We start from the raw sequence: 24,400 nt of genomic DNA, 5'->3' as shown, positions 1-24,400 counted from the left end.
TAATTGAAACGGAAAGAACTGAATCGTAACTGTGGTTAATCAACGTTGTTTCCATGTCCTTTCAACTATAAAAACAACTATGTGATGACGTTGAATTGATGTGGAAAATATATTGAATTTGCAAAAAGTTAACATACGGGTATTTTGCCTTTTTTTCACCCAACTTTTAACCTAAATCCAATGTCATGGTGAAATGTTTTGTTGATTTCACTTTGAATTCACATGAGTTAACAGCTCAACCAAATTGAATTCAAAAGTAGACATTGTACTGACATTTGTGCCCAGTGGAAGAGCTATTTAAAATATTTAAAAGATCATATTATTCAGGTTTCTATTTATGAAAAGGGTTCAATATTGCTCTCTGCTTTAGCCCCGCAGCTAAAGAGGCCCTCTAAGAGCACTCATCTCTGTCCCCCTCTTTCTGTGTCTGTCTCCTTCTCTCTTAAACACAAATGCACACACACACTATAATAAACACACGTGCACCCTTTTACTTGGTAACAGTTATTTATAAATGACCTAGACTACCTGAATTCCACTGCAGATGGGACCCTGCTCCTGCACCATCCAATCCTCCTAAAATAAAGACTCATTAATCAGACAGCAGTTGACTTTGGAAAGCCAAGGTGATATGCTGCCTGATTTATCACACTCTCGTGCACAGGTTGCCTTGTGGCTCATTAGCACGCCACCACAGTCCAAATCTAAACCCAGCACTGGAATATATTATGTGACCTCCATATCTATTTCACTCGCAGCAGTTTAATTGTGTGGTTAGTCAAATAAATACAGTGTTTCAATGAAGCATCCATCTGTAACAGCATTATACTGATGCGTTTCAGACTGGGCATGAAGCATCTGATACACTAAAATTAGTACTAATTATATGAGAGAAGCAACAGCTGTGTATATTGCCATTCAAATCATGCCGTTGATGTAGAGGGGTCATTCCACCAATTAGGTGCCTTTTGAAAAGTGTAATAAAGAGCATACTTTCAACTTAATAAAATTTAAAAAAACATGTTTTCCCATCTCAAGAGGTTAAATAAAAAATTACTAAGTGCCCATTAAGTGCCAAATAAATTAAAAGGGTTGACCGTAACAGGGTTGACGATTTCTTCTTAAACAGCCATGAATCCCCTGTGACAGGGGGAATGGAAGCTTGTTGTGTACAACAGGGGTTGGCAATCGAATGCAAGCTTCACAAAAAAATAAGAAATTGTAAAAATATTTCGAGCCTGTCTATCTATGGATAACAGTGTTGACCTGCTATGCTCAACCTGCTCAGTTTTTCACCACAAAACACCAGAAAATTGCCATAAAAGAGTAGAACCAGCTCACCTGCTTACTCTATGATTTATTAGATGTAAAACAAATGTTTCTAAAAATTTTTTTTTAGAAGGAATAGTTTCACCATATTAAAATTAGATTTCAGTTCACATAACAGGGTTTACCTTATAATGAAGGACAGATGTAAATTAATCCCTAATCACATGGAATAAATACTAATCTTCAGAAATTACTTTGTTAAAGCAACAAAATAATTTGGGATTTACAATGATGGCGAAATTTGGGAGAAATGTTGGGATTAAGTGGGTTAAAACCTTCCAAGAAGTGACACAGGGTTGACGGAGGGACAGATTTATTGAATTCTCCATGTGGTCTATATTAAAGGTCACTTCGTTTAATATAACACGCTTTTAAAACTCAATATTGGTGCATAATTTCTACATAAAATATCAAAGGACGCAAAAGGCACCCAGAGGTCTCCTACACCTCAGATCAACACAGTGGTGTCTGAACATCAAGCAGAATGACAACACTGCCTTTGTATAGCCTGAAGACAAGAACAGGGCTGAAGATACTAGGCCTGAAATCAGAATGGTCCCCAAACAGATGTCTTGAATTAAGTCCTCCTGCATCCCAGAATGCCTCTAAACTATAGCGGCTCATAAATCAATGTGGGCTACATAAATAACAGCATCATATAGTCAGGCGTGCTCTCTCTGTTTATACAGAATGACTCAGCAAATATGTGGCTGGCAAACATGCCTGCAGTGAGACCCATCCAGCCTCCCATTAAAGAAGTAGTTAAATGCACATAGGGACAAGGAGAGAGAGCATGAGAGAGTGGGAGAAAACGAGTGAGTGCTCCATGAATGCTTGCCATATGGTGTACATCTTATTCTGGCATTCCTCGAGTTTTCCAGCTTAATAAAGTTTCTTGTCTAGCTTTAAAAAATGTTTTTCCAACCAACTCACTCGGAAGCAAGGGTATAAAACAAACCTGAAAACAAAAGCTTATTTGAGAAACCAAACGGTCCACTGGAGAGACCCATGGCCATAAAGGGTAATAAAAGCATATCACTGTACCCTTGTGTTATTTGACTGTTTTCCCCCTGTTGGTAGTGTAATAGCAGATTATGATGAATGCTACAGATAAAGAGTAGGCGTCACAGTGATAGAAAGCAGGGAGTCATGCAAAAATGGAATGACAACAACGGACCTTGCGTCAATGACCACGGATTATTTTTGGACAACAAAGCTCTAACTAGACCAAATATGGGAAAAAGCATAACTACTTTATGTTTTGGGTTTGGTTTATTTGTAAATGCATCTTAACGTAGAACAAAGAAAAATATATGATATCTATATAATATATCATTAATTGTCATTATGTACACTTCTTTACATGTTTTGCACTAGAAATGTACACAATCCCAGAAATGATAAGAATAATATTTCTGTTTCTTTTAGATGCATATCTAGCGACAGTATTTACATACATTCATGGGTTAAAATAACACCGTTTCTTATTAAAAAAGCCTTTCAAATTGAATGGAAGGAATGCGTTCCTATAAGCATACTGTTCTCCCTATACCTCTTAGGTTCAGAAGTTGATAATACATAAAAGACATGCCATCAAAGACAGTGCAGTTTTTGCAGAGGGAAAAGAAAACACAAATACTGTGTTTATAATGGTTTTTCGTCCCCCCCCCCCCCTACCTAAGCCAATCACGTGTCAGCTGTAGGCAAGGAGGGTGACTACGGCCACGTGCATTGGAGAGATTTCTATGACCATTTCCTGTCACGTGTTCAAGAGTAAAGTAACTCATAAATAGCACCATGCAATTCCAGTTCTTATCCACCACATTCAATCCCTCAGGAGCCTTGGCTTACTTAGCACTGCTATCAATTTGAAGTAGAAGTCACTGTTGGAAGGCTATAGGTTTGTTCCAGTACCAGGTGTTGATGACACGAGGCAGACCATTGTGTTGACATTGAGGAGACAGTGAACTCATGCTAGTGAAGCTAGAATCCCTAAAAAACATAGTTCAACTGTTTTACTGAAAACATTGATTACACTGACATTGATTTCATGGATTGGGTCCTTCATTGCTCCTACACCAGCATTGTATGGAACATTGATCGACTGTCAGTGACACTGACATACACACATATGTTCTGATTGACATGCTCATATTGGTGTACAGTATAGAAGATGGCACACATTCAAAGCTCATGTGCTATGTAGATTTTGTACAGCCACCAACTAAGTGCTATAATTATGTTCAAACAGATCCTCTGTACTCAGTTGAGATATTGGCCCCAAAGGACATACGGTGCCTTCGGAAAGTATTCAGACCCCTTGACTTTTTCCACATTTTGTTACGTTATTCGAAAAATGCAAAAAATATTTTCCCCCTCAAACTACACACAATACCCCATAATGACAAAGCAAAACCATGTTAATAAAACATTTAAAAACTTAAATATTACATTTACATAAGTATTCAGACCCTTTACTTTGTTAAAGCACCGTTGGCAGCGATTACAGCCTTGAGTGTTCTTGTATGATGCTACAAGAACGGCACACCTGTCTTTGGGGAGGTTCTCCCATTCTTCTCTGCAGATTCTATCAAGCTCTGTCAGGCCGGATTGGGAGCATTGCTGCACAGGTATTTTCAGGTCTCTCCAGATATGTTCAATCAGGTTCAAGTCCAGGCTCTAGCTGGGCCACTCAAGGACATTCAGAGACTTGTCCCAAAGCCACTCCTGTGTTGTTTTGGCTGTGTGCTTAGGGTCGTTGTCCCGTTGGAAAGTAAACCTTAGCCCCCAGGCTGAGGTCCTGAGCGCTCTGGAGCAGGTTTTCATCAAGGATCTCTGTACTTTGCGCTGTTCATCTTTGCCTTGATGCTGACTAGTCTCCCAGTCCCTGAAACTGAAAAACACCCCCCACAGCATGATTCTGCCACCACCATGCTTCACCGTAGTGATGGTGCCAGGTTTCCTCCAGACGTGACGCTTGACTTTCATGCCAAAGAGTTCAATCTTGGTTTCATCAGACCAGAGAACCTGGTTTCTCATGGTCTGAGAGTCTTTAGGTGCCTTTTGGCAAACTCCTAGTGGGCTGTCATGTGCCTTTTACTGAGGAGTGGCATCCATCTGGCCTCTCATAAAGGCCTGATTGGTAGAGTGCTGCAGAGATGGTTGTCCTTCTGGAAGGTTCTCCCATCCCCACAGAGGAACTCTAGAGCTTTATCAGAGTGAATATCATGTTCTTGGTCACCTCCCTGACCAAGGCCCTTGTCCCCTGATTGCTCAGTTTGGCCAGGTGGCCAGCTCTAGGAAGAGTCTTGGTGGTTCCAAACTTCTTCCATTTAAGAATGATGAAGGCCACTGTGTTCTTGGGGACCTTCAATGCTGCAGAAATGTTGGGGTATCCTTCCCCAGATCTGTGCCTCGACACAATCCTGTCTCGGAGCTCTACGGACAATTCCTTCGACCTCATGGCTTGGTTTTTGCTCTGACGTTCACTGTCAACTGTGGGACCTTATATAGACAAGTGTGTGCCTTTCCAAATCATGTCCAATCAATTGAATTTACCACAGGTGGACTCTAAACAAGTTGTAGAATAATTTCAAGGATGATCAATGGAAACAAGATGCACCTGAGCTCAATTGTGAGTCTCATAGCAAAGGGTCAGAATACTTAAGTAAATAATGTATTTCTGTATTTCTACATTTGCAAAAATGTCTAAAAACCTGTTTTCGCTTCACCATTATGGGGTATTGTGTGTGTGTAGATTGTTGAGATTTTTTTTTATTTCATAAATTTTAGAATAAGGCTGTAATGTAACAAAATGTGCAAAAAGATCAGGGGGTCTGAATACTTTCCGAAGGCACTGCATTGTTACCAGGCCAGACACGCGGATGACATCATGATATTCAAATAGCATGAGCTTCAAGAGTCACGGACATAACACACATTCAACCAAATAAAAAATAACATCTCCTCCAGCTAACGTATACAAAAAGAAAACATACAATTATTCAGTACTGATCAAAAGGCCAGTCGGTTCACATATAAACAACGCACCATAAAACAATGTGCGCATTTCCTTTTTGTTGCACCTCGTTGTACGGCAGTTGGCTGTTCACTGTTAGCTGTTAGCTGATCCACAGGCCTTTTACCTGGCACGAGTCATCATAGTGCTCCTGTAATGAAAATAGGAGACAGCATCCTCCACATTTTGCCAGTAGCTTATAATGGCATGATCCTGATAATGATCAGTAGTTCAACATGAACATTTGAGTATTAATATAAATGTTTTGGTTTGAAGAACTACGTAGTAAAAGTTTAAAACTCCCTTGGCGATGAGAAGAAGGAATGTTGATGCATTAATTATAGGCAGGTACATCAACAACAATTAATTCAAACCTCAGTGTAAAAATACTTTGCATAACAAAAAACTTCTTTTCGATTCTCAAATGTTATCTTTAAAATTTGACAAAACCCCCAAAATGAAAGAAAAGCTATTTACAAGACGTAATACACCTGTGAAGATGTCATGTCAAGTAAGAGTTTTTGTTTTGTATCACCCAATAAATTATCACAGGACCACCAACGTGCGTCACACAATCTTGCACAAACACACACACATAAACAAACAAAACATTCAAACACTCTCTCTCTTAACCGTTGTTTGAACGTTCAGTCCCACTGTCCCCTCTGCTACATGCCCTTGTCCACATTCATTCCTCCAACTCTCGCTCTCACACAAATATCCTCTCCTTGTCTCTCTGTGTCCCCTGGCGTGGCCTCAGTCTAGCAGGATATGGGGGGGGGGGGGGGGGGGTCAGCAGGGTCAGTTTGCGGAGCGCACAGTCCTGCTGCTTCGTGGAAAGCGGTGGACTTTGATGTGTTTGGACAGGTGATCGCTGCGGGCAAACTTCTTCTCGCAAACAGGACACTGGTAAGGCTTCACTCCAGAATGGGAGCGCCGGTGTCTGGAGAGTTCGTCTGACCTCGAGAACCTGAGAGACAGACAGACCAAGAGCACAAAAGACATGAGTCCTATATCAGTGCAACTGCTTGCCATAACACCCTGAGATAAAAAAAGAAGCCCCCTCTCTCTGTCTGACTACACCAGAACACAACACAGGATAAAGGATCTTTCCAACACTCTTCAAAAAAAGAGTTTTACCCATATTATAGCTCTACCCATATTTGGGTTTAACATCTTCACAGAAAAGTCAAACAGATCTGTTTTTGGTCTTCACTCTAATCCCTGGGTAAAGGGTTAACTCATTACTCATGACAGACTCTCTCTGTGTGTGTGTGTGCGTGCGTTGAGGCGGTTTAATCTGGAACAGGGGATTGATTTCCTAACACATCGCGAGCATGCCCTTTTCCCAGGAAGGTGTTAATTCCCAATGGTAACATACTGATGAAAGAGATTTTAAGTAATTCCTAGACATTCATTCCATTGACATTGACCATGGACCATGTTGCAACTGTGCTATTGAGATTAAATTAAAGGATCCCTGCAAGATACGTGGTAATATGGCTACATACACACATGGAATAGTAGGTGCTACACATACTGTATATAACATGGTAGTAAAATGGTTACGTATGACTAGGCTACATTAGCAACAGAGGATCGCCTGTGTGGGCCTGTATGGGCAGAAGTAAGTCTAAAACAAATACTGTATGCCACTGTATGTAAACTAGATAAGTGGTTCTGGGCATGAAGACCGTGGGGTACATTTTTCTTACATTAGGAAACCTCATTGGAATACTATTATATTACTTATGTACTATACGTTATGCGTCAGTACCCTCTATACCCCAAAGCTGATATTGTTCTATAACTCCTTCATGTTGAGACATGATTCAGACAGTTCATTCGGTTGTCTTTGACCAAAACTCAGCCTCACCTTGTCCTCTAAGATAATAAGCCTTACCTTTAGGACTGTAACTGAAGGGGCCAAAAAAGGGACCCAACAAGCTATCTCTTCCTGGATTTTGATATGAAGTTTTCCCTGTAGGAAACTATAAGACTATTTTATATACAAGTCAATAGTTTGAACACACCGACTCATTCAAGGTTATTTTTTTATTTTTTACTATTTTCTACATTGTACAATAACACTGAATCATGTAGTAACCAATAAAGTGTCAAACAAATCAAAATATTTTTTAGATTCTTCAAAGTAGCCACCCTTTGCCTTGATGACAGCTTTGCAAACTCTTGGCATTCTCTCAACCAGCTTCACCTGGAATGCTTTTCCAACAGTCTTAAAGGAGTTCCCACATATGCTGAGCACTTGTTGGCTGCTTCTCCTTCACTCTGCGGTCCAACTCATCCCAAACCATCTCAATTGGGTTGAGGTCTGGTGATTTTGGAGGCCAGCCCATCTGATGCAGCACTCCATCACTCTCCTTCTTGGTCAAATAGCTCTTACACAGCCTGGAGGTGTGTTGGGTCATTGTCCTAAACAAATGATAGTCCCACTAAGCGCAAACCAGATGGGATGGCGTATCGCTGCAGAATGCTGTGGTAGCCATGCACATTAAATGTGCCTTGAATCCTAAATACATCACTGACAGTGTCACCAGCAAAGCACGCCCACACCATCACACCTCCTCCTCCATGCTTCACGGTGGGGAAACCACATGCGGAGATCATCTGTTCACCTACTCTGCGTCTCACAAAGACACGGCGGTTGGAACCAAAAATCTCAAATTTGGACTCATCAGGCGAAAGGACAGATTTCCACCGGTCTAATGTCCATTGCTCATCTTTCTAGGCCCAAGCAAGTATTTTCTTCTTATTGGTGTCCTTTAGTAGTGGTTTCTTTGCAGCAATTCGACTATGAAGGCCTGATTCACCCAGTCTCCTCTGAATAGTTGATGTTGAGATGTGTCTGTTACTTGAACTCTGTGAAGCATTTATTTGGGCTGCAATTTCTGAGGCTGGTAACTCTAATGAACTTATTCTCTGCAGCAGAGGTAACTCTGGGTATTCCATTCCTGTGGAGGTCCTCTTGAGAGACAGTTTCATCATAGCGCTTGATGGTTTATGCGACTGCACTTGAAGAAACTTTCAAAGTTCTTGAAGTTTTCCGTATTGACTGACCTTCATGTCTTAAAGTAATGATGGACTGTCGTTTCTCTTTGCTTATTTGAGCTGTTCTTGACATAATACGGACTTGGTCTTTTACCAAATAGGTCTTTCTTCTGTATACCAACCCTACCTTGTCAAATCACAACTGATTGGCTCAAACGCATTAAGAAGGAAAGAAATTCCACAAATTAACTTTTAATAAGGCACACCTGTTAACTGAAATGCACTCCAGGTGACTACCTCATGATGCTGTTTTAGAGTACGCTAAGAGTGTGCAAAGCTGTCATCAAGGCAAAGGGTGGCTACTTTGAAGAATCTCCAATATAAAATACATTTTGGTTTGTTTAACACTTTTTGGTTACTATATGATTCCATATGTGTTATTTCATAGTTTTGATGTCTTCACTATTATTCTACAATGGAGAAAATTGTAAAAATAAAGAAAAACCCTGGAATGAGTAGGTGTGTCCAAACTTTTGACTGGTACTGTAACTGCTATATGAAACGATGTTATATAAGCAGTGGTTTGAAGGTGATGGAGGTTGGGCTCATGACAGTAAGGCTGCTTGTGGAGCTCCTGTGGGGCAGGGTGGGACACCCAGGCATGGGGAGGGGAGCCATGATTCCCATCACCTCCACAGCTCAGTTAGGCTACACTCTGGCTCTGTTCGAGCTTGTCCCTGATCTCAGCCCTGTAGCACACAGTAATTACTGATAAGAGCTGGCAAAGGCCAAAAGGAGGGGACTTACTGTGGTGAATTACAAGAACTACTAGTAAATGTGTCCTAAACTCTTTCCTGTAAACATAATGTACAAACACACTCATGAATGAACACAGATTCCAGTCCACAGTGAGGGACAGTGTTACTCCAGCCACCCTGGCCATAGACTGTTCTCTCTGCTACCGCACGGACGGCAAGCGATAACGGAGCGCCAAGTCTAGCTCAAAGATGTTCCTAAATAACTTCTACCCCCAAGCCATAAGACTCCTGAACAGCTAATCAAATGGCTACCCAGACTATTTGCATTGACCCCCCCCCCCCCCCCCCCCCCCAGCTGGAATGCTGCTGCTACTCTCTGATATTATCAATGCATAGTCACTTTAATAACTACATGTACATATTACCTCAATTACCTCGACACCAGTGCCCCCGAACATTGACTCCGTACCGGTACCCCCTGTATATAGCCCCGCTATTGTTATTTTACTGCTGCTCTTTAATCATTTGTTATTCTTATCTCTTACTTTTTTTAGGTATTTTCTTAAAACTGCATTGTTGATTAAGGGCTTGTAACATGTGACAAATAAAACTTGATTTGATTTGTTACAGTGACTCATGTAAGTCCACAGGGAGGGACCGTGTTACTGTAACTCATGTAAATCCACAGGGAGGGACAGTGTTACTGTAACTCATGTAAGTCCACAGGGAGGGACAGTGTTACTGTAACTCATGTAAGTCCACAGGGAGGGACAGTGTTACTGTAACTCATGTAAATCCACAGGGAGGGACAGTGTTACTGTAACTCATGTAAATCCACAGGGAGGGACAGTGTTACTGTAACTCATGTAAGTCCACAGGGAGGGACAGTGTTACTGTAACTCATGTAAATCCACAGGGAGGGACAGTGTTACTGTAACTCATGTAAGTCCACAGGGAGGGACAGTGTTACTGTAACTCATGTAAATCCACAGGGAGGGACAGTGTTACTGTAACTCATGTAAGTCCACAGGGAGGGACAGTGTTACTGTAACTCATGTAAATCCACAGGGAGGGACAGTGTTACTGTAACTCAGTGCATGCGTATGAAGGCTCCTCAATTTTGCTAAACGATAACAACTTCAGCCAACTACATAAGAAGTTCCAATTGCACACAACTATCCAGCTCTTGGGACCTTCATTAAGCTACAATTACAGAATCCCGTACGCAGCAACCCCAAAGCACTTTAGTTCAAAATTTGAAGAATGGACACTAAGGAACACTATATTCATATCTTATTTTTTTTTTTACAACTTTTTACTGTAAGTTGAACCGGGTACAAAAACAAGACAAACCCTTTTTTCAGAGGGTCATGGTGTTTTCACAATAAACGGTTTGGGGTCAAACATACTGTCCACTAGAAACCCCATACCAATGTTCCCCTGCAACTCTGTACCGACGTGAAATTGTGAGTACAACAGCTTAAATGTGTTTGTGCCTGTCTATGCTTGCCTGCATGCATGTACAGTAAATATTTTGTGTGTGATAAAATGCAAAAGGATCCACAGCTTTATAGTACATGTGTCATTTGGTTTTATGGACATGAAGAGAATCAGAGGAATGTCAAAAACACTTTCTTTCATTACAACACAAGTCACTCAAATTGCAGATGGCTGGAGGGGCATATTTCCCAAGCTCACTTCCATTTCCTGACCAGGACGGTTCCCTCAGACAGAGAGCAGCCTCTGAAGGCCACACTGTACCCTGGGGGAGGGGTGTGGATACAACAGGCCCAGGGCAGTCCTGTCCCAGGGCAGACTGCTGAGCACTGTCAATCTTATCAGACTGGAGAACCAGCTATTGTTTAGTGTTTAGTTGTGCAACTGTGTCAGGTGAAGATGTTAGGGAGATGGATTTAAGACCAAAGGGCTGCAAGTTCATGGTCCATACAATAGGTTGAACTTTGGTTGTTGAAGAATTAACTGGATGTTGGATTTCCTATTTGTGGGATTACATATCTGGCTGGTGAATGAATGATATGCAGGTTGATGTTTATTATCATGAGTCTTGTCCTGGTGGTCCTGAGTGATTTCCTCTTAGTTAGGCCAGCTGCCATGTCAAAATTGGCTATATTGTGAAAATTCATAAAAACTAAAATGGGTGTTTTGGTCTTAATTTAAACGCATTAGGGTTAGCAGGGTGGTTACGGTTAGGGTTAAGGTTTGGTTTAAAATCTAACTTGATAACTTTGTGGCTGTGCCAGCTAGTGACCACTCTGCAGAGCTGCCTCCAGAACAAGATTCATGACGAAAAACACTAAACTGTGAATAATATGGGACAAATGCATGCTTTATGCTTGCTGAGTGAGTGGAAACAAAGAAACGTGCTTAAAACTCCTTTGGCCAATATTAGGTTATGGATTATAATCTAATTAGTATGCCAGAAAGTCAGTCAAAGTGTTGCTTGCTACCAAAACTTGTATATCTTGATTCTGTAAGTGTGCAACAGAGTGCAGATAGAGAGCAAACAGAAAGACAGCTACTGTAGAGGGAGCAAAGTCTGCCTGCACTTCAAAGGCCTTAATCTAATCTCAAACTCTGCAATAGAAGAAAACACACCGATATGGAGACGACAAGAGAGCATGAGAAGAGAACAAATTATATATGGATTTTATATGAGGGAAACAAATCATTTTAGTTCTTCATCATATCCAATCAAAATGGCGTAAATCTTAATGATATTTTCTCGGAAAATTCAGCTCTGTGTTTTGCAAAACAGCTGCAGGGATTGACTTTGAATGGAATCATATTTCTCTCTGGTAATCAGCCAGCAAAGGAAGTTGATAACCATGTTAACTTCTGTGAAGAATTGACTCATCTCAGATAATACAACCACAGTCAACAGAGATGGTTGCATACTCTGTTGCCTCTGCAACTAAAACATGGACTGGTGTCCCTAAACTGTCATTGCTGGATGGACCATCACAATTGATAGCTGAACATCAACCCTGCTGCACTAACTGTCACTCCTGGACTTCACTTTGAACACATAGTGCATATAGTCATATGAATAACCCCACACAGGGTATACCTATGAGCTCCACCTGTGAAGTCTGACTCTAACCCAACCTATAACGTGCTTGAACCCACTCACCTCCATCCACAGCCAGGCCAGGTGCAGGCAAAGGGCTTCTCCCCCGTGTGCCTCCTCAGGTGGGCCTTCAGGTGGCTGCTCTTGGTGTACATCTTGGCACATCCAGGGAAAGTGCACTTGTGCATTTTTATAAGGTCCGCTACCGAGCTCTTCTGGAACTTCTGTCCTCCCACCAGGATCCCTGCAGCCTGGCCACCTGCAAGCCCACCCTCCCCGGGACCCAGGGGCTTGGCGGCTATGGGTACGGGTGCGATGCGCACAAATTTGGAAGATGTGCCATTGAGATTAGCTGGGGACATCAGCTGGGGCACCAGGGCAAAAGTCTGGCCCTGGATGTTGACCAGGAGCTGGGCGATTTTGATGTCTGAGGTGGGCTGGGTGGTCTGCTGTGATACTGGTGTTGGTATCACACCTGGGATTGGCTCTTGCTTAATCTGGATTGGTTGAATCTGCAGGATGACAGGCGGCACACCGGACCCCTCTACTGATGCTGGTGTCCCAGCACTGTCTTCCTGTTTAATCCCACTACAAACGTTGGAGTCTGTTATCGGGGATGTTGGCGTGTGTTTGGTCTCTGTGGTGAGTTCAGTAGCACCGGCAACAGGTACTGTTTGGTCTGAGTGCGCTAGCCCAGGCACCGACCCTGTCACCTGACTGTTTACATCCAACATCCCACCCTCGCAAGCCTCATTCTTCAACGCCACCACCTCCATATTCTCCTCCAGGAACTCCTCTATCTCCTCCAGGGTGGGCTGAAACAGCAGCCCTATGTGATCATCCAGGTCCGCTGGGAACTCAGGGAATTCAAAGCACTCCTCTTTAGTCGGTGGAGACAGGCGGTCCCTCTTTGACTCCCATGCTAGACCCATGGGGAGGATGGGTGGTACTGAGGGGGATAGAGAGGGAGTAACTACACGTCTCAGTGTGGCCTGGGAGAGCAGGAAGTCCAGGAGACCGTCCTGGCTCTCTCCACTGCTGCTGCTGCTGCTGCCGTAGCTGGAACCCAGGACCTGGGACTCAGGGCTGGAGCAGGAGCGAGCGCTGGACGAGTCACTCAGGTCGTCCTCTGAGAACGGGGAGGACAGCGCCTGGTAGACACCCGTGTCTGTCACCATGTCCAATGCGTGATGGTCTGCCGGAGAGTTGGTGTAATACATGAAGGTCTCCTCGCCCATCGGCAAGTGATCCACCATTCCTGACCTGAGCCAGTCACAGCTCTGCTAGCTCCCCTCTGGTTTATACTAGTTATAAGTGTATGATTCAGTTTCTCCTCTTCTCCCTAGAAAAGAGGAATAGATGTCCATCATGTGTGCAAAATGGCATGGCAATGGAGAGAATTACAAGAAAGAGAGATCATGTTATCCTCCACTAACAACAATAACTCAAGAGTCATAAGGATAGTTACATAGCACTTCTATAACACTCCCTCTTGCACCAGAGCATGAGCCTGCCTGGGGATTTAGAACAGCGTTTCACAACTCCAGTCCTCCAGTACCCCTAACAGCACACATTTTTGTTGTAGCCCAAGACAAGCACACCTGATTCAACTTGTCAGCTAATCATCAAGCCCTCAAAGATCTGAATCTGGTGAGTTTGTCCAGGGCTAAAACAAGCATGTGTGTTGATGGGGGTACTTGAGGAGCTGTGAACAACTGGTTAAGACAGTAAATATCAGCTGGCCTGCTGGGGGTTAATGAGTTCTTATTAAACCTCAGCTTGGGCATGGAGCAATGCCACTGAACTTTTTTGTTGTTGATTTTTGTTTTGTTTTTATGACTTGTTTTGCATGTCAGGAGTGTCCTTATAGCCGTTCCCATCTAAAGAGTATGTTTCCACTTCATTTTCACATGTGGTCGTAAACCAAGGTCGAAAATAGATGACAATAGATAGATAGATATTTACACCTTTTACCAAAGAGCACCTTCTATTTACCAATATACTATAGTGTACCTTAGTAGCGCTTCCCTTCCTCCTCTTTCAGATAGATGACAAGCTTTGACAATGACAATTGTCAAAGCTTTTCTTCTAGATGTACAGGTAACTGACAAAATAAAGGAAACACCAACATAAAGTGTCTTAGCATTGGGCCACCATGAGCCAGATCAGCTTCAATGCACCTTGGCATTGTGGTGGAAAACTCTGTCTTGGCGCCGCTCCAGAATCTCCAATAAGTGTTTAATTGGGTTGAGATCTTGTGACTGAGACATCCATAACATATGGTTTACATAGTTTCAACGCTCAACAAACCATTCAGTGACCACTCGTGCTCTGTGGATGGGGGAATAGCCATGGGAGCCAAAATAATGGCCCAAATAATAGCCTTCCCAGCATTTTCATAGATGAACCCAAGTATGATGGGATGTTAATAGCATAATTAAGTCAGAGACCACACTTGTGTGGAAGCACCTGCTTTCAATATAATTTGTATCCCTCATTTACTCAAGTGTTTCCATTATTTTTGGCAGTTACCTGTGTATCATTGCAATACTAGCCTAGTGTAATAGTATGCCTAGTCTAATTCCCATAGGTTACTACAGGGCAGGCAACAGCTGCTGTCAACTTAACTTGTCGGCTTCAAATAATAGGCTTGCTTAAACCACACATTTCAGTGCATTTTATCATCAAGTGATGGGCAACTTATATTTCCACTATTCATTCAATAAGATTATTATATATGATAAGTGAGGATTTACATGGTGTATTTTATCTTCCAAGTAATATCCGCTTGGTATTTTCCTTGGGCAAATGTAAGAAAACGTGTCTGTAAAATCTAAGAGCTTTTGTTGGCAATGATTCTCTGCCATTGGCTTTAATCATTATTCAAACTTAACTGTATTACATTGTACTAAATGTGGGCGCTTGAAACTAGTTGAGCGCCCCCTTCCGTAGGCCTAGAGCCTTCAGTGATTTGACCGATAATAACCTAAACATCATAAAAACGTTGACAGCGTTGACTTGGCTACAACCAATATTTTGAATGGATCGGGCTGGGTGCAATTAACTTCTGTCATACTAGTAGCCTATTTGAATAAACCAAAAACATGATTTAAAAATACGTAGCAGATAAAATGGTAACAACTAGACAACTATGGTGTAGGAAATGTTAAAGAGATGTACATTGTAGGCCTAACCACATTGATAACATGTGACAGTCTCCCTCATTCCCTTTCTGTGAGAAACCTTTTTCTAGTTGAATGCAATAACCTATGCATCTAAAATATAGCCTATCCAAAGTAGTGCCATTTTGATGCGCATATCCACGGTGAAAAATATGTCCTTACACCATACAGCGCACATTATGTCCACATACTCAGCATAAGCCTGTTCATTCGACGTAGCCGTTATCCCCCTATTGTGTGCGCCCCATAGGCACAAAGCATGGAGCACCATGCGTCCTCTCGACGTAAACATGTTGTAATGTCCAGTGCAGCGATGGCCGAGGGAGCGCACCGGAGGACGCACGCACCAATGCGTTTTCTACCATCACTTCCCATGTTAAACACTATTTACGGCATCAATTTTGCACTTACCTTTATGTATCGAGAGAATTTTTGTCCTTTCACCAAGTCTTAGTAAGAGATCACTTCTCCGGTGACGAGATGACGTCAATACTCAATAGGGTTGTGGATAACCCCTTGAGAGGAGCTTCTCATCGCAATGCAGAGCGGTAGAGCTGGAGCTACGATCTACTGTGGTAGTAGTACACCGTTACATGATTGGTGCTGTGTAGCTTATAAGTAAAATAAGGGGTTGGCAGTTGGTTTATGAAGGCTCGTCTGCTCTGCTCTTACTATTGGTTGACAACGCTTGGAGGCTGGGCTCCAAATTTGTCGTCAATAAACTCTCTACAGACAGACTCTAACCACGTTCACGTCAACAGTTTTTATGCTAGTAAAGTCATACGGTATATATATAAAAATAACATTATGATGGAAACAGGAAGTTTCGGTACAATAATATAAATGCCGACAGATAATTAGTTTGTTCGACAGGTGGGCCCTTTTTGTGTGGGTAAAATGAATTCAAGTTTAAGTTTACTTCGATACAATGTTTTTTAAATGCATATTTGCACATAAAGGCGTTTCCACCGCCATTTCTCGCAAATATTGATTTAATAACCATTGTATCAAAGTAAAGTTGGAGTCACGTGATGATATGGTGTGTGTTCCTCCCACTACTCATGAAACCATACAGTTTATTAGGCTACATATTAAATAAAGTATGATGATGAACTTCACAAGGTGGTTCTAACGGCTTTCTTCCTGGGATGAAGGAGAGGACCAAAATGCAGCGCAGTTAGTGTTCAACATGTTTAATTTAACAATAAACAGTGAACATTAACAAATAACAAAATAACAAAACGTGAAAGCCGAGACAGTCCTATCTGGTGCAGAACACAAACACAGAGACAGGAAACAACCACCCACCATCCCCAACACAAAACAAGCCACCTTTATATGATTCTCAATCAGGGACAACGATTGACAGCTGTCTCTGATTGAGAACCATATTAGGCTGAACACAGAAACAGACGAACTAGACACACAACATAGAATTCCCACCCAGCTCATGGAGGGCCGTACAGCCCTCCATGTGCTCGCCAGAGGTAGCCTGACTGCCATTAGGTACCGAGATGAGATCCTCAGACCCATTGTAAGACCATATGCTGACACATGCACATTTGTGGCCTGCTGGAGGTCATTTTGCAGGGCTCTGGCAGTGCACCTCCTTGCACAAAGGCGGAGGTAGCGGTCCTGCTGCTGGGTTGTTGCCCTCCTACGGCCTCCTCCACGTCTCCTGATGTACTGGCCTGTCTCCTGGTAGCGCCTCCATGCTCTGGACACTACGCTGACAGACACAGCAAACCTTTTTGCCACAGCTCGCATTGATGTGCCATCCTGGATGAACTGCACTACCTGAGCCACTTGTGTGGGTTGTAGACTCCGTCTCATGCTACCACTAGAGTGAGAGCACCGCCAGCATTCAAAAGTGACCAAAACATCAGCCAGGAAGCATAGGAACTGAGAAGTGGTCTGTGGTCACCACCTGCAGAATCACTCCTTTTTGGGGGTGTCTTGTTAATTGCCTATAATTTCCACCTTTTGTCTATTCCATTTGCACAACAGCATGTGAAATTTATTGTCAATCAGTGTTGCTTCCTAAGTCGACAGTTTGATTTCACAGAAGTGTGATTGACTTGGAGTTACATTGTGTTGTTTAAGTGTTCCCTTTATTTTTTTGAGCAGTGTATATTATTATATATTATATTATATATATGAGTACATGGCCATTAAGGCCATTGATGACAGACAGGGTCAAATAATAATCATAGTGGTTGTAGAGGGTGCAACTGGTCAGCACCTGATTATTTATCTGCAACAAGTCAATTTGCCAGAAACACACCCCTGGTTGGAAAATGCTCATATTCTTTATGTGCATTCTAGAATCTTTTGCTAATTGGATGGAAACATAGCTACTGTAATTAAATTAATGCCCTCTCATCATCCTGCAGCTAAAACGCAATAGAGACTGTTGGAAAGTTTTATACAATTATAGGGAATACCACATAGAAATCGATTTAATTATAAGAACATGTGTGTTTGTATCTAAAAATGGATTGTGCTCCATAAAATATATGTAATCTAGCAGATCTGGTCATGGGCAATTTGTACACTGCTATAAAACAGTAAAAAATACAACCACAAATGTAGCTGTTTCAAAGAATTTATTATTAGGTAACCAGTTCCACAGCCTTTTTTTTGGTAAGGTGCCCAAATATAATTTTTGCATACATTTTCTCATGGTGGAGCTAAATTTGGGTGAAAAGTTGCATAAACTAAGTTGAGTAAACTAATATTCAGTTGAAACAACTAGATTTGTTTTTACATTGTACATTTAAAGTGCCTCCTGACTGCTCCTTGAGGTCAGTGCCACATCTATGGCATAGTCCAAAAGTATAATGAAAGAGTATAAGGCAGGCTCCACAGTGGCCGGTCTATATTTCCCATACAGATTAGATCTCTCCTGATTAGTTAACCAGCTAATGGTATCTTCAGGGAGCACAAGATTACACATGGGTGATTACCGAATAACATGGGAGTAAAAGTCTCACACTGGTCGTTCTTTCTCCCACTAAATAAATAGTTTTGGACTGGTTAAGGGATATGTTGTTTCAATAGCCTACTTACAGATCCCTGCATATTAGCCTATTGATTACATAAGAAATAACATAGCAATTGCATGATGGACTTAGTACATTTGAAATGGTAATCTTCTCTCTAGACAGGATTACTCTAATCTATTCTATATGTACGCCCTACATGTAAAGAAAGATCTACCATGTTGGTTGGATGTAAATAGAATATTGGCATATTGTGTATAGAATAAAGGTAGACAGGACAATAAAGCTTAGTGCTGGATACTAGGGACATGTTTACTGTCCATAAATGCATTGTCCAGCGCAACGCCAGCCCTTAAAGGGGGCTGGTGTGGTAATAGACAAGCCTGGTCCCCCATCACTCCAGTCCCAACAGGAACTTAAACCTGTAGTGGCCAGGCCAGGCTGCGGTGTTGAGGTTTTTCTCCAAGCTTCGGAGTTAAGACAGAAGGAATTATTCTGGGAACTAGGGGGCAATTAGGGGAAGCGGGACACTTGACTTCACCGGCAGACAGATACTTCCGCCTACACAGAAGAGGATCTTTGCTGGATTGCGGTGAAGAGGTCTCACTCCCAACAAACAGTGTCAAATACAGTACTAAAACCTCTAGTTGAGAGCCCCTGAGAAAAAAAAAACACAACACAGCCCCTCCTGGCTCTCCCCTCTGCCCCCTATATCTAATGCACTTATTAGACAGCTTAGAGGGCTTTTGTTGCATTGGGCTGTCTCATCCTCTTTAATGGATTAGGCCCTCGCCTTTTGCCTACTTCCACACATGTTGGCGGGGATATATAGTGTATATATACATACACAAACCTGTGTTCACTTTTGCACCATTGGATTTGTATAAATGTGTTATTGTAATTTAATGGATGAATGCATTTACTTCATGAATAGACATTTAAAAGTTGTTTGTACAGTCTAAAAGGTGATTATTTTAGAGCACAATTATGCATGACATCAGAGTTGTATACCTAGACACAGACACACACAAGAGAGAGCAAGAAAGAGAGAGGGCGAGATAGAGAGAGACACAGATACAGAGACAGAGTGAGAGAGAGAGAGACAGAGAAAGGGAGACAGAGAGTGTGAGAGAGGGAGAGACCTGACCTATATCCTCTGGAGGCCATGACTGAACAGGAGCACCAACCCCAAAGCCCCCCCACTTTGGAGGATTGTTTACTCTTTCTCTCCTTTCATTGGTATAACCCATAAAAATAGGAAAAGGTCATCACCTTCTCAAGGGCATGATCCCAATGTTGTGGTCAACAAATCTTAACAAATAAAAACAGTTGTTCCCCCTCAGTTCATAATTCATGAGAATAACACGATTGGGGGCAATGTTTGTGATTTTAATTTCAAGGATGAAGGCGCAAAACACAGCTCCGGAAAACAGGAGAGAACAGAACCATGAGTAAACCAGCTAACTGTTGGACTGCTGGAGAAAATCAACAGTTGTGACTAGCAGGGACCTTTCTTGGGCAAACTGAATTAATTCACAAAACACATTATGTCGTTTACGAAAGTTAAATCAGGAAGGCTGGTTTGAATGCTCGTTTAACTTAATCCAGTAAGCATAATATAATTCAATATATTATCCTATTCTACGGGCATAGTGGGAATGAATACTAACGTATCATCCTCTGCATAGCATCTTGTTTCTTCTCCTTGTGTAACGGCTGTCATATTCGTTCTCCTCCTCAGACGAGGAGGAGCATGGATCGGACCAACACGCAGCGAGGTATGTAAACATAATGATTTATTAAATGAAGACGAAACACGAAGAACACTTGAATAAACTACAAAACAACAAACGACGTTAAACAGACCTGAACTTGTGAACATAAGAAACAATGAACGCAGGAACGAACGGACGAGACAGTACCGTGTGGTGTAACAAACACAGACACAGCAACAATCACCCACAAACAAACAGTGAGAACAGCCTACCTTAATATGGTTCTCAATCAGAGGAAACGTCAAACACCTGCCCCTAATTGAGAACCATATCAGGCAACACATTTAACCCAACATAGAAACACATAACATAGACTACCCACCCAGCTCAAAGTTAAACAAAGGAAAATAAGGTCAGGAACGTGACACCTCGTTCCTATTAGCCATGTGTGGAATGTCATTTACCTATTCACCATATAGCCTATAGGCACGGCACAATAATGCACATGTTCTTATATAACTAGGCAAGCCAGTTAAGAACAAATTCTTATTTATAATGACGGCCTACCCCGGCCAAACCCTAACTCAGAAAACGCTGGGCCAATTGTGCGCCGCTCTATGGGACTCCCAATCATGGCCGGTTGTGATACAGCCTGGAATCGAACCAGGGTCTGTAGTTACGCCTAGGCTACAGTACATAAACAAATACATTAATAAAATGTTCTACATATAATATTCAGATACCATTTGCAACAGCAACAGCTGGATAGGATAAGAATGTCAATGCGTATAGGCTCTAGGCATAGGAATTCAGAATTCAGAACTAGAATTGCCATTTGAAATGAAAATTCGATTTTGTGGGCGACCGCAACACAAAACTGGGGGGAAATATTTCACATCAGGGATGGCTTGAGTGAATATTCAAATACATTATCATAGGAAAAATAGAAAGTATAAAACCATACTGCCAACTATTATTTATTGAACTATAGCCTAACGTTTGACATGGTGTCACTGCCTTCAGGCCCAATTCTCATTCAACAGGTATCCAATATCCAACCTATTCATTGTAGACTACCTATTCATTGTAGACTACCTATTCATTGTAGACTACCTATTCATTGTACACTACCCGACATGCTCATTGCCGTCTATCGGTTGCTGTCGGGTTAGCTCATGTAGCTCTACATCTTGATCAATTATGACGATCCTGCTATCCTGCTTTGGCTGATTGCCAAATCCGTAATGCAAAATGTGTCATAATCAATAGCCTACAGATAAGCAATTTTCTAAATAGTTATTTTTTTCAAAAAGCTAATATTCTTTATGGGAGAATAGCTACAACAATAACTTCACAAGGTAAGGTAAGCTATTGTTTGCAATAAATTATTTGCATTTGGTTTACCTGGCAAGTTCAAGGACTGGATATACCAACATGGTGAACTCCCACTGATTCTCTGGCGCCTCCACATCACTTTGTAGTCCTTTAACCCCCACTATCTACAGAGACTAGCAGGACCTCTGACCCCTGGCAGTGACACCAAGCCTTCAGTCTCAGGTGGCCTCACATCCTAGTGCATTAGCGCCTATGGACAACTATCTCTATCTGGAATTCACCTGGCAACAATCAGTGTTCAGTACAGTTGTGTTCAGTATAGGTATGTTTATGCATGGTTATGGATAGGGAAAGAGAGAAGTGTAGACAGTGAGGAGGAATCCCTTCAAACTCCCAGCAGACAACATCTTCCTCCTGAGAAACAAGGAGAATGAACAGAGGAAGCTGGTAAAGAAGCCATGTTGTGTTGTCTTTAGTGTTTGACCATGCTCTGTTTGACAGTATCAGGGTTTGACTGCATTCATGATCCCTTTCCACTGTGGATGTGGACCTGACCATACAGTATATATATATTCTTTTTTTTTTTATTACCAAACTCTATTCCTCAGTGCCGTCTTTCAATATCTTTTAACATAACATACAAGGACGATGCTCATTTGTGTACTGAACCATAGGTGCGGCAGCAGACTCTGAAGGTCCATGAGAAGTGCATCTACAGTCCTGGGAGGATACAAGCCAAATGGGCTAACCTGAGGCAGGAGCTGAGGCAGGTGCTGCGGCAGCAGCTGAGGCAGGAGCTGCGGCCGGGGCAGGATGAGGTGTACCCACCTCCAGCAGAAAGGCTGTGTTCCCCCTTAAAAATGATCCAACATGGAGGAAAGATTCCATCCAGGGTGAGTGGCCATCAGGCCTTCCATGACCACTATGAGCGGCAGGTAGCCTAGCGGTTAAGAGTGTTGGGGCAGTAACCGAGCGGTCGCTGGATCAAATCCCTGAGCCAACTAGGATACAAATTCTGCTGATGTGCCCTTGAGAAAGGCATTTAACCCTAATTGCACTCTTAAGTCACTCTGGATAAGAGCACCTGCTAAATGATGCAAATGATGCTTCTCTGGGGCTTTCTTACTGTAGCCTCAGAGAGGTGAATCCTAACTTCACATTTTCACTGATTGTCCCATTGACATTAATGCATGACTCAGTGAAAATTCCACTTGGAGGTGGAAGCTAGGATTCGCCCCACAGACATTGAGGATAAGTTAATATGACAGTTGACGAATAATGAAATTATGTTTGCTCTGAACATGACATTTGACGAATAATGAAATTATGTTTGCTCTGTTGTTTTCCAAGACCAGGATTACAGTACTTAGCCACTGCTGTTTTCCAAGACCAGGATTACTTAATGATGTTTTCCAAGACAAGAGTATGTGTACATTAGTGGATTTGGCTATTTTAGCCACACCCGTTGCTGACAGTTGTATAAAATCAAGCGCACAGCCATGCAATCTCCATAGACAAACATTGTCAGTAGAATGGCCTTACTGAAGAGCTCAGTGACCTTGAACTTGGCACCGTCCTAGGATGCCACCATTCCAACAAGTCAGTTTGTCAGATTTATGAGAGCTGCCCCGGTCAACTGTAAGTGTGGTGGTAGGCCACACAAGGTGGTAGGCCACACAAGGTGGTAGGCCACACAAGCTTACAGAACGAGACCGCCGAGTGCTAAAGCACGTAGCGAGTAAAGATCGTCTGTCCTCGGTTGCAACACTCACTGCAGAGTTCCAAACTGCCTCTGGAAGCAACGTCAGCACACTAACTGTTCATCAGGAGTGTCATGAAATGAGTTTCCATGGCCGAGCAGCCACACACAAGCCTAAAAACACCATTCTCAATGCCAAGTGTCGGCTGGAGTGGTGTAAAGCTCGCCACCATTGGATTCTGTAGCAGTGGAAATGCTTTCCCTGGAGTGATGAATCACGCGTTATCATCTGGCAGTCCGACGGACAAATCTGGGTTTTGCGGATGCCAGGAGAACGCAACCTGCCCGAATGCATAGTGCCAACTGTAAAGTTTGGTGGAGGAGGAATAATGGTCTGGGGCTGTTTTTTTATACTTCTAGCTAGGCCCCTTAGTTCCAGTGAAGGGAAATCTTAATGCTACAGCATACAATGACATTCTAGACGGTTTTGTGCTTCCAACTTTGTGGCAACATTTCTGGAAGGCCCTTTCCTGTTTCAGCATGACAATGCCCCTGTGCACAATGCGAGGTCCATACAGAAATGGTTTGTCAAGATCGGTGTGAAAGAACTTGGACTGGCCTGCATAAAGCCCTGACCTCAAGCCCATCAAACACCTTTGGGATGAATTGGAACGCAGACTGCGAGCCAGGCCTAATCGCCCAACATCAATGTTCAACCTCACTAATGTTCTTGTGGCTGAATGGAAGCAAGTCCCTGCAGCAATGTTCCAGCATATAGTGAAATGGTGGGCATTCTATGTTCCTTTTACTATGTTTTGTATTTCTTTGTTTTGGCTGGGTATGGTTTTCAATCAGGGACAGCTGTCTATCGTTGTCTCTGATTGGGAACCATACTTAGGTAGCTTTTCCCCACCGATGCTTTGTGGGTAGTTGTTTTCTGTTTAGTGTTTCGCACCTGACAGGACTGTTTCGGTTTCAGTTATTCACTTTGTCATTTTTGATTAGTGTTCAGTTTAAATAAAAAGTCATGAACACTTACCACGCTAAGCTTTGGTCCGATTCCTCTTCATTCGACGACGACACCCGTTACAATTCTACTGCCAATGTTTGTCTATGAGTCGTTATACACTCTATCGGCAGGACAGAACAGCAGGCTTTGGTAAGACACGGGGCGGGGGCCTGTGCATTTATGTAAACAACAGCTGGTGCACGATATCTAAGGAAGTCTCAAGGTTTTGCTCGCCTGAGTATCTCATGATAAGCTG

At 42.4% G+C, this 24,400-nt stretch overlaps 1 protein-coding gene across 1 annotated transcript; it reads right to left on the bottom strand.

Moving 5' to 3' along the window:
• Window positions 1–1,625: 1,625 nt before the first annotated feature.
• Window positions 1,626–16,007, bottom strand: LOC129860488 (Krueppel-like factor 15). Its single transcript, XM_055930901.1, has 3 exons — window positions 15,796–16,007; window positions 12,266–13,544; window positions 1,626–6,317 (listed from the first exon to the last, which is right to left on the bottom strand). The coding sequence occupies exons 2-3, from the start codon at window positions 13,456–13,458 to the stop codon at window positions 6,149–6,151; spliced, it is 1,362 nt and encodes a 453-aa protein (XP_055786876.1). The 5' UTR covers window positions 13,459–13,544; window positions 15,796–16,007; the 3' UTR covers window positions 1,626–6,148.
• Between the last annotated feature and the right edge of the window lie 8,393 nt (window positions 16,008–24,400).

Source organism: Salvelinus fontinalis, chromosome 8, assembly GCF_029448725.1.
Source record: "Salvelinus fontinalis isolate EN_2023a chromosome 8, ASM2944872v1, whole genome shotgun sequence".
In the NCBI taxonomy this organism is placed as follows: domain Eukaryota; kingdom Metazoa; phylum Chordata; class Actinopteri; order Salmoniformes; family Salmonidae; genus Salvelinus; species Salvelinus fontinalis.
The sequence above is the reverse complement of the archived record's forward strand: the minus strand, read 5'-3'. Positions and strand labels throughout refer to the sequence as shown.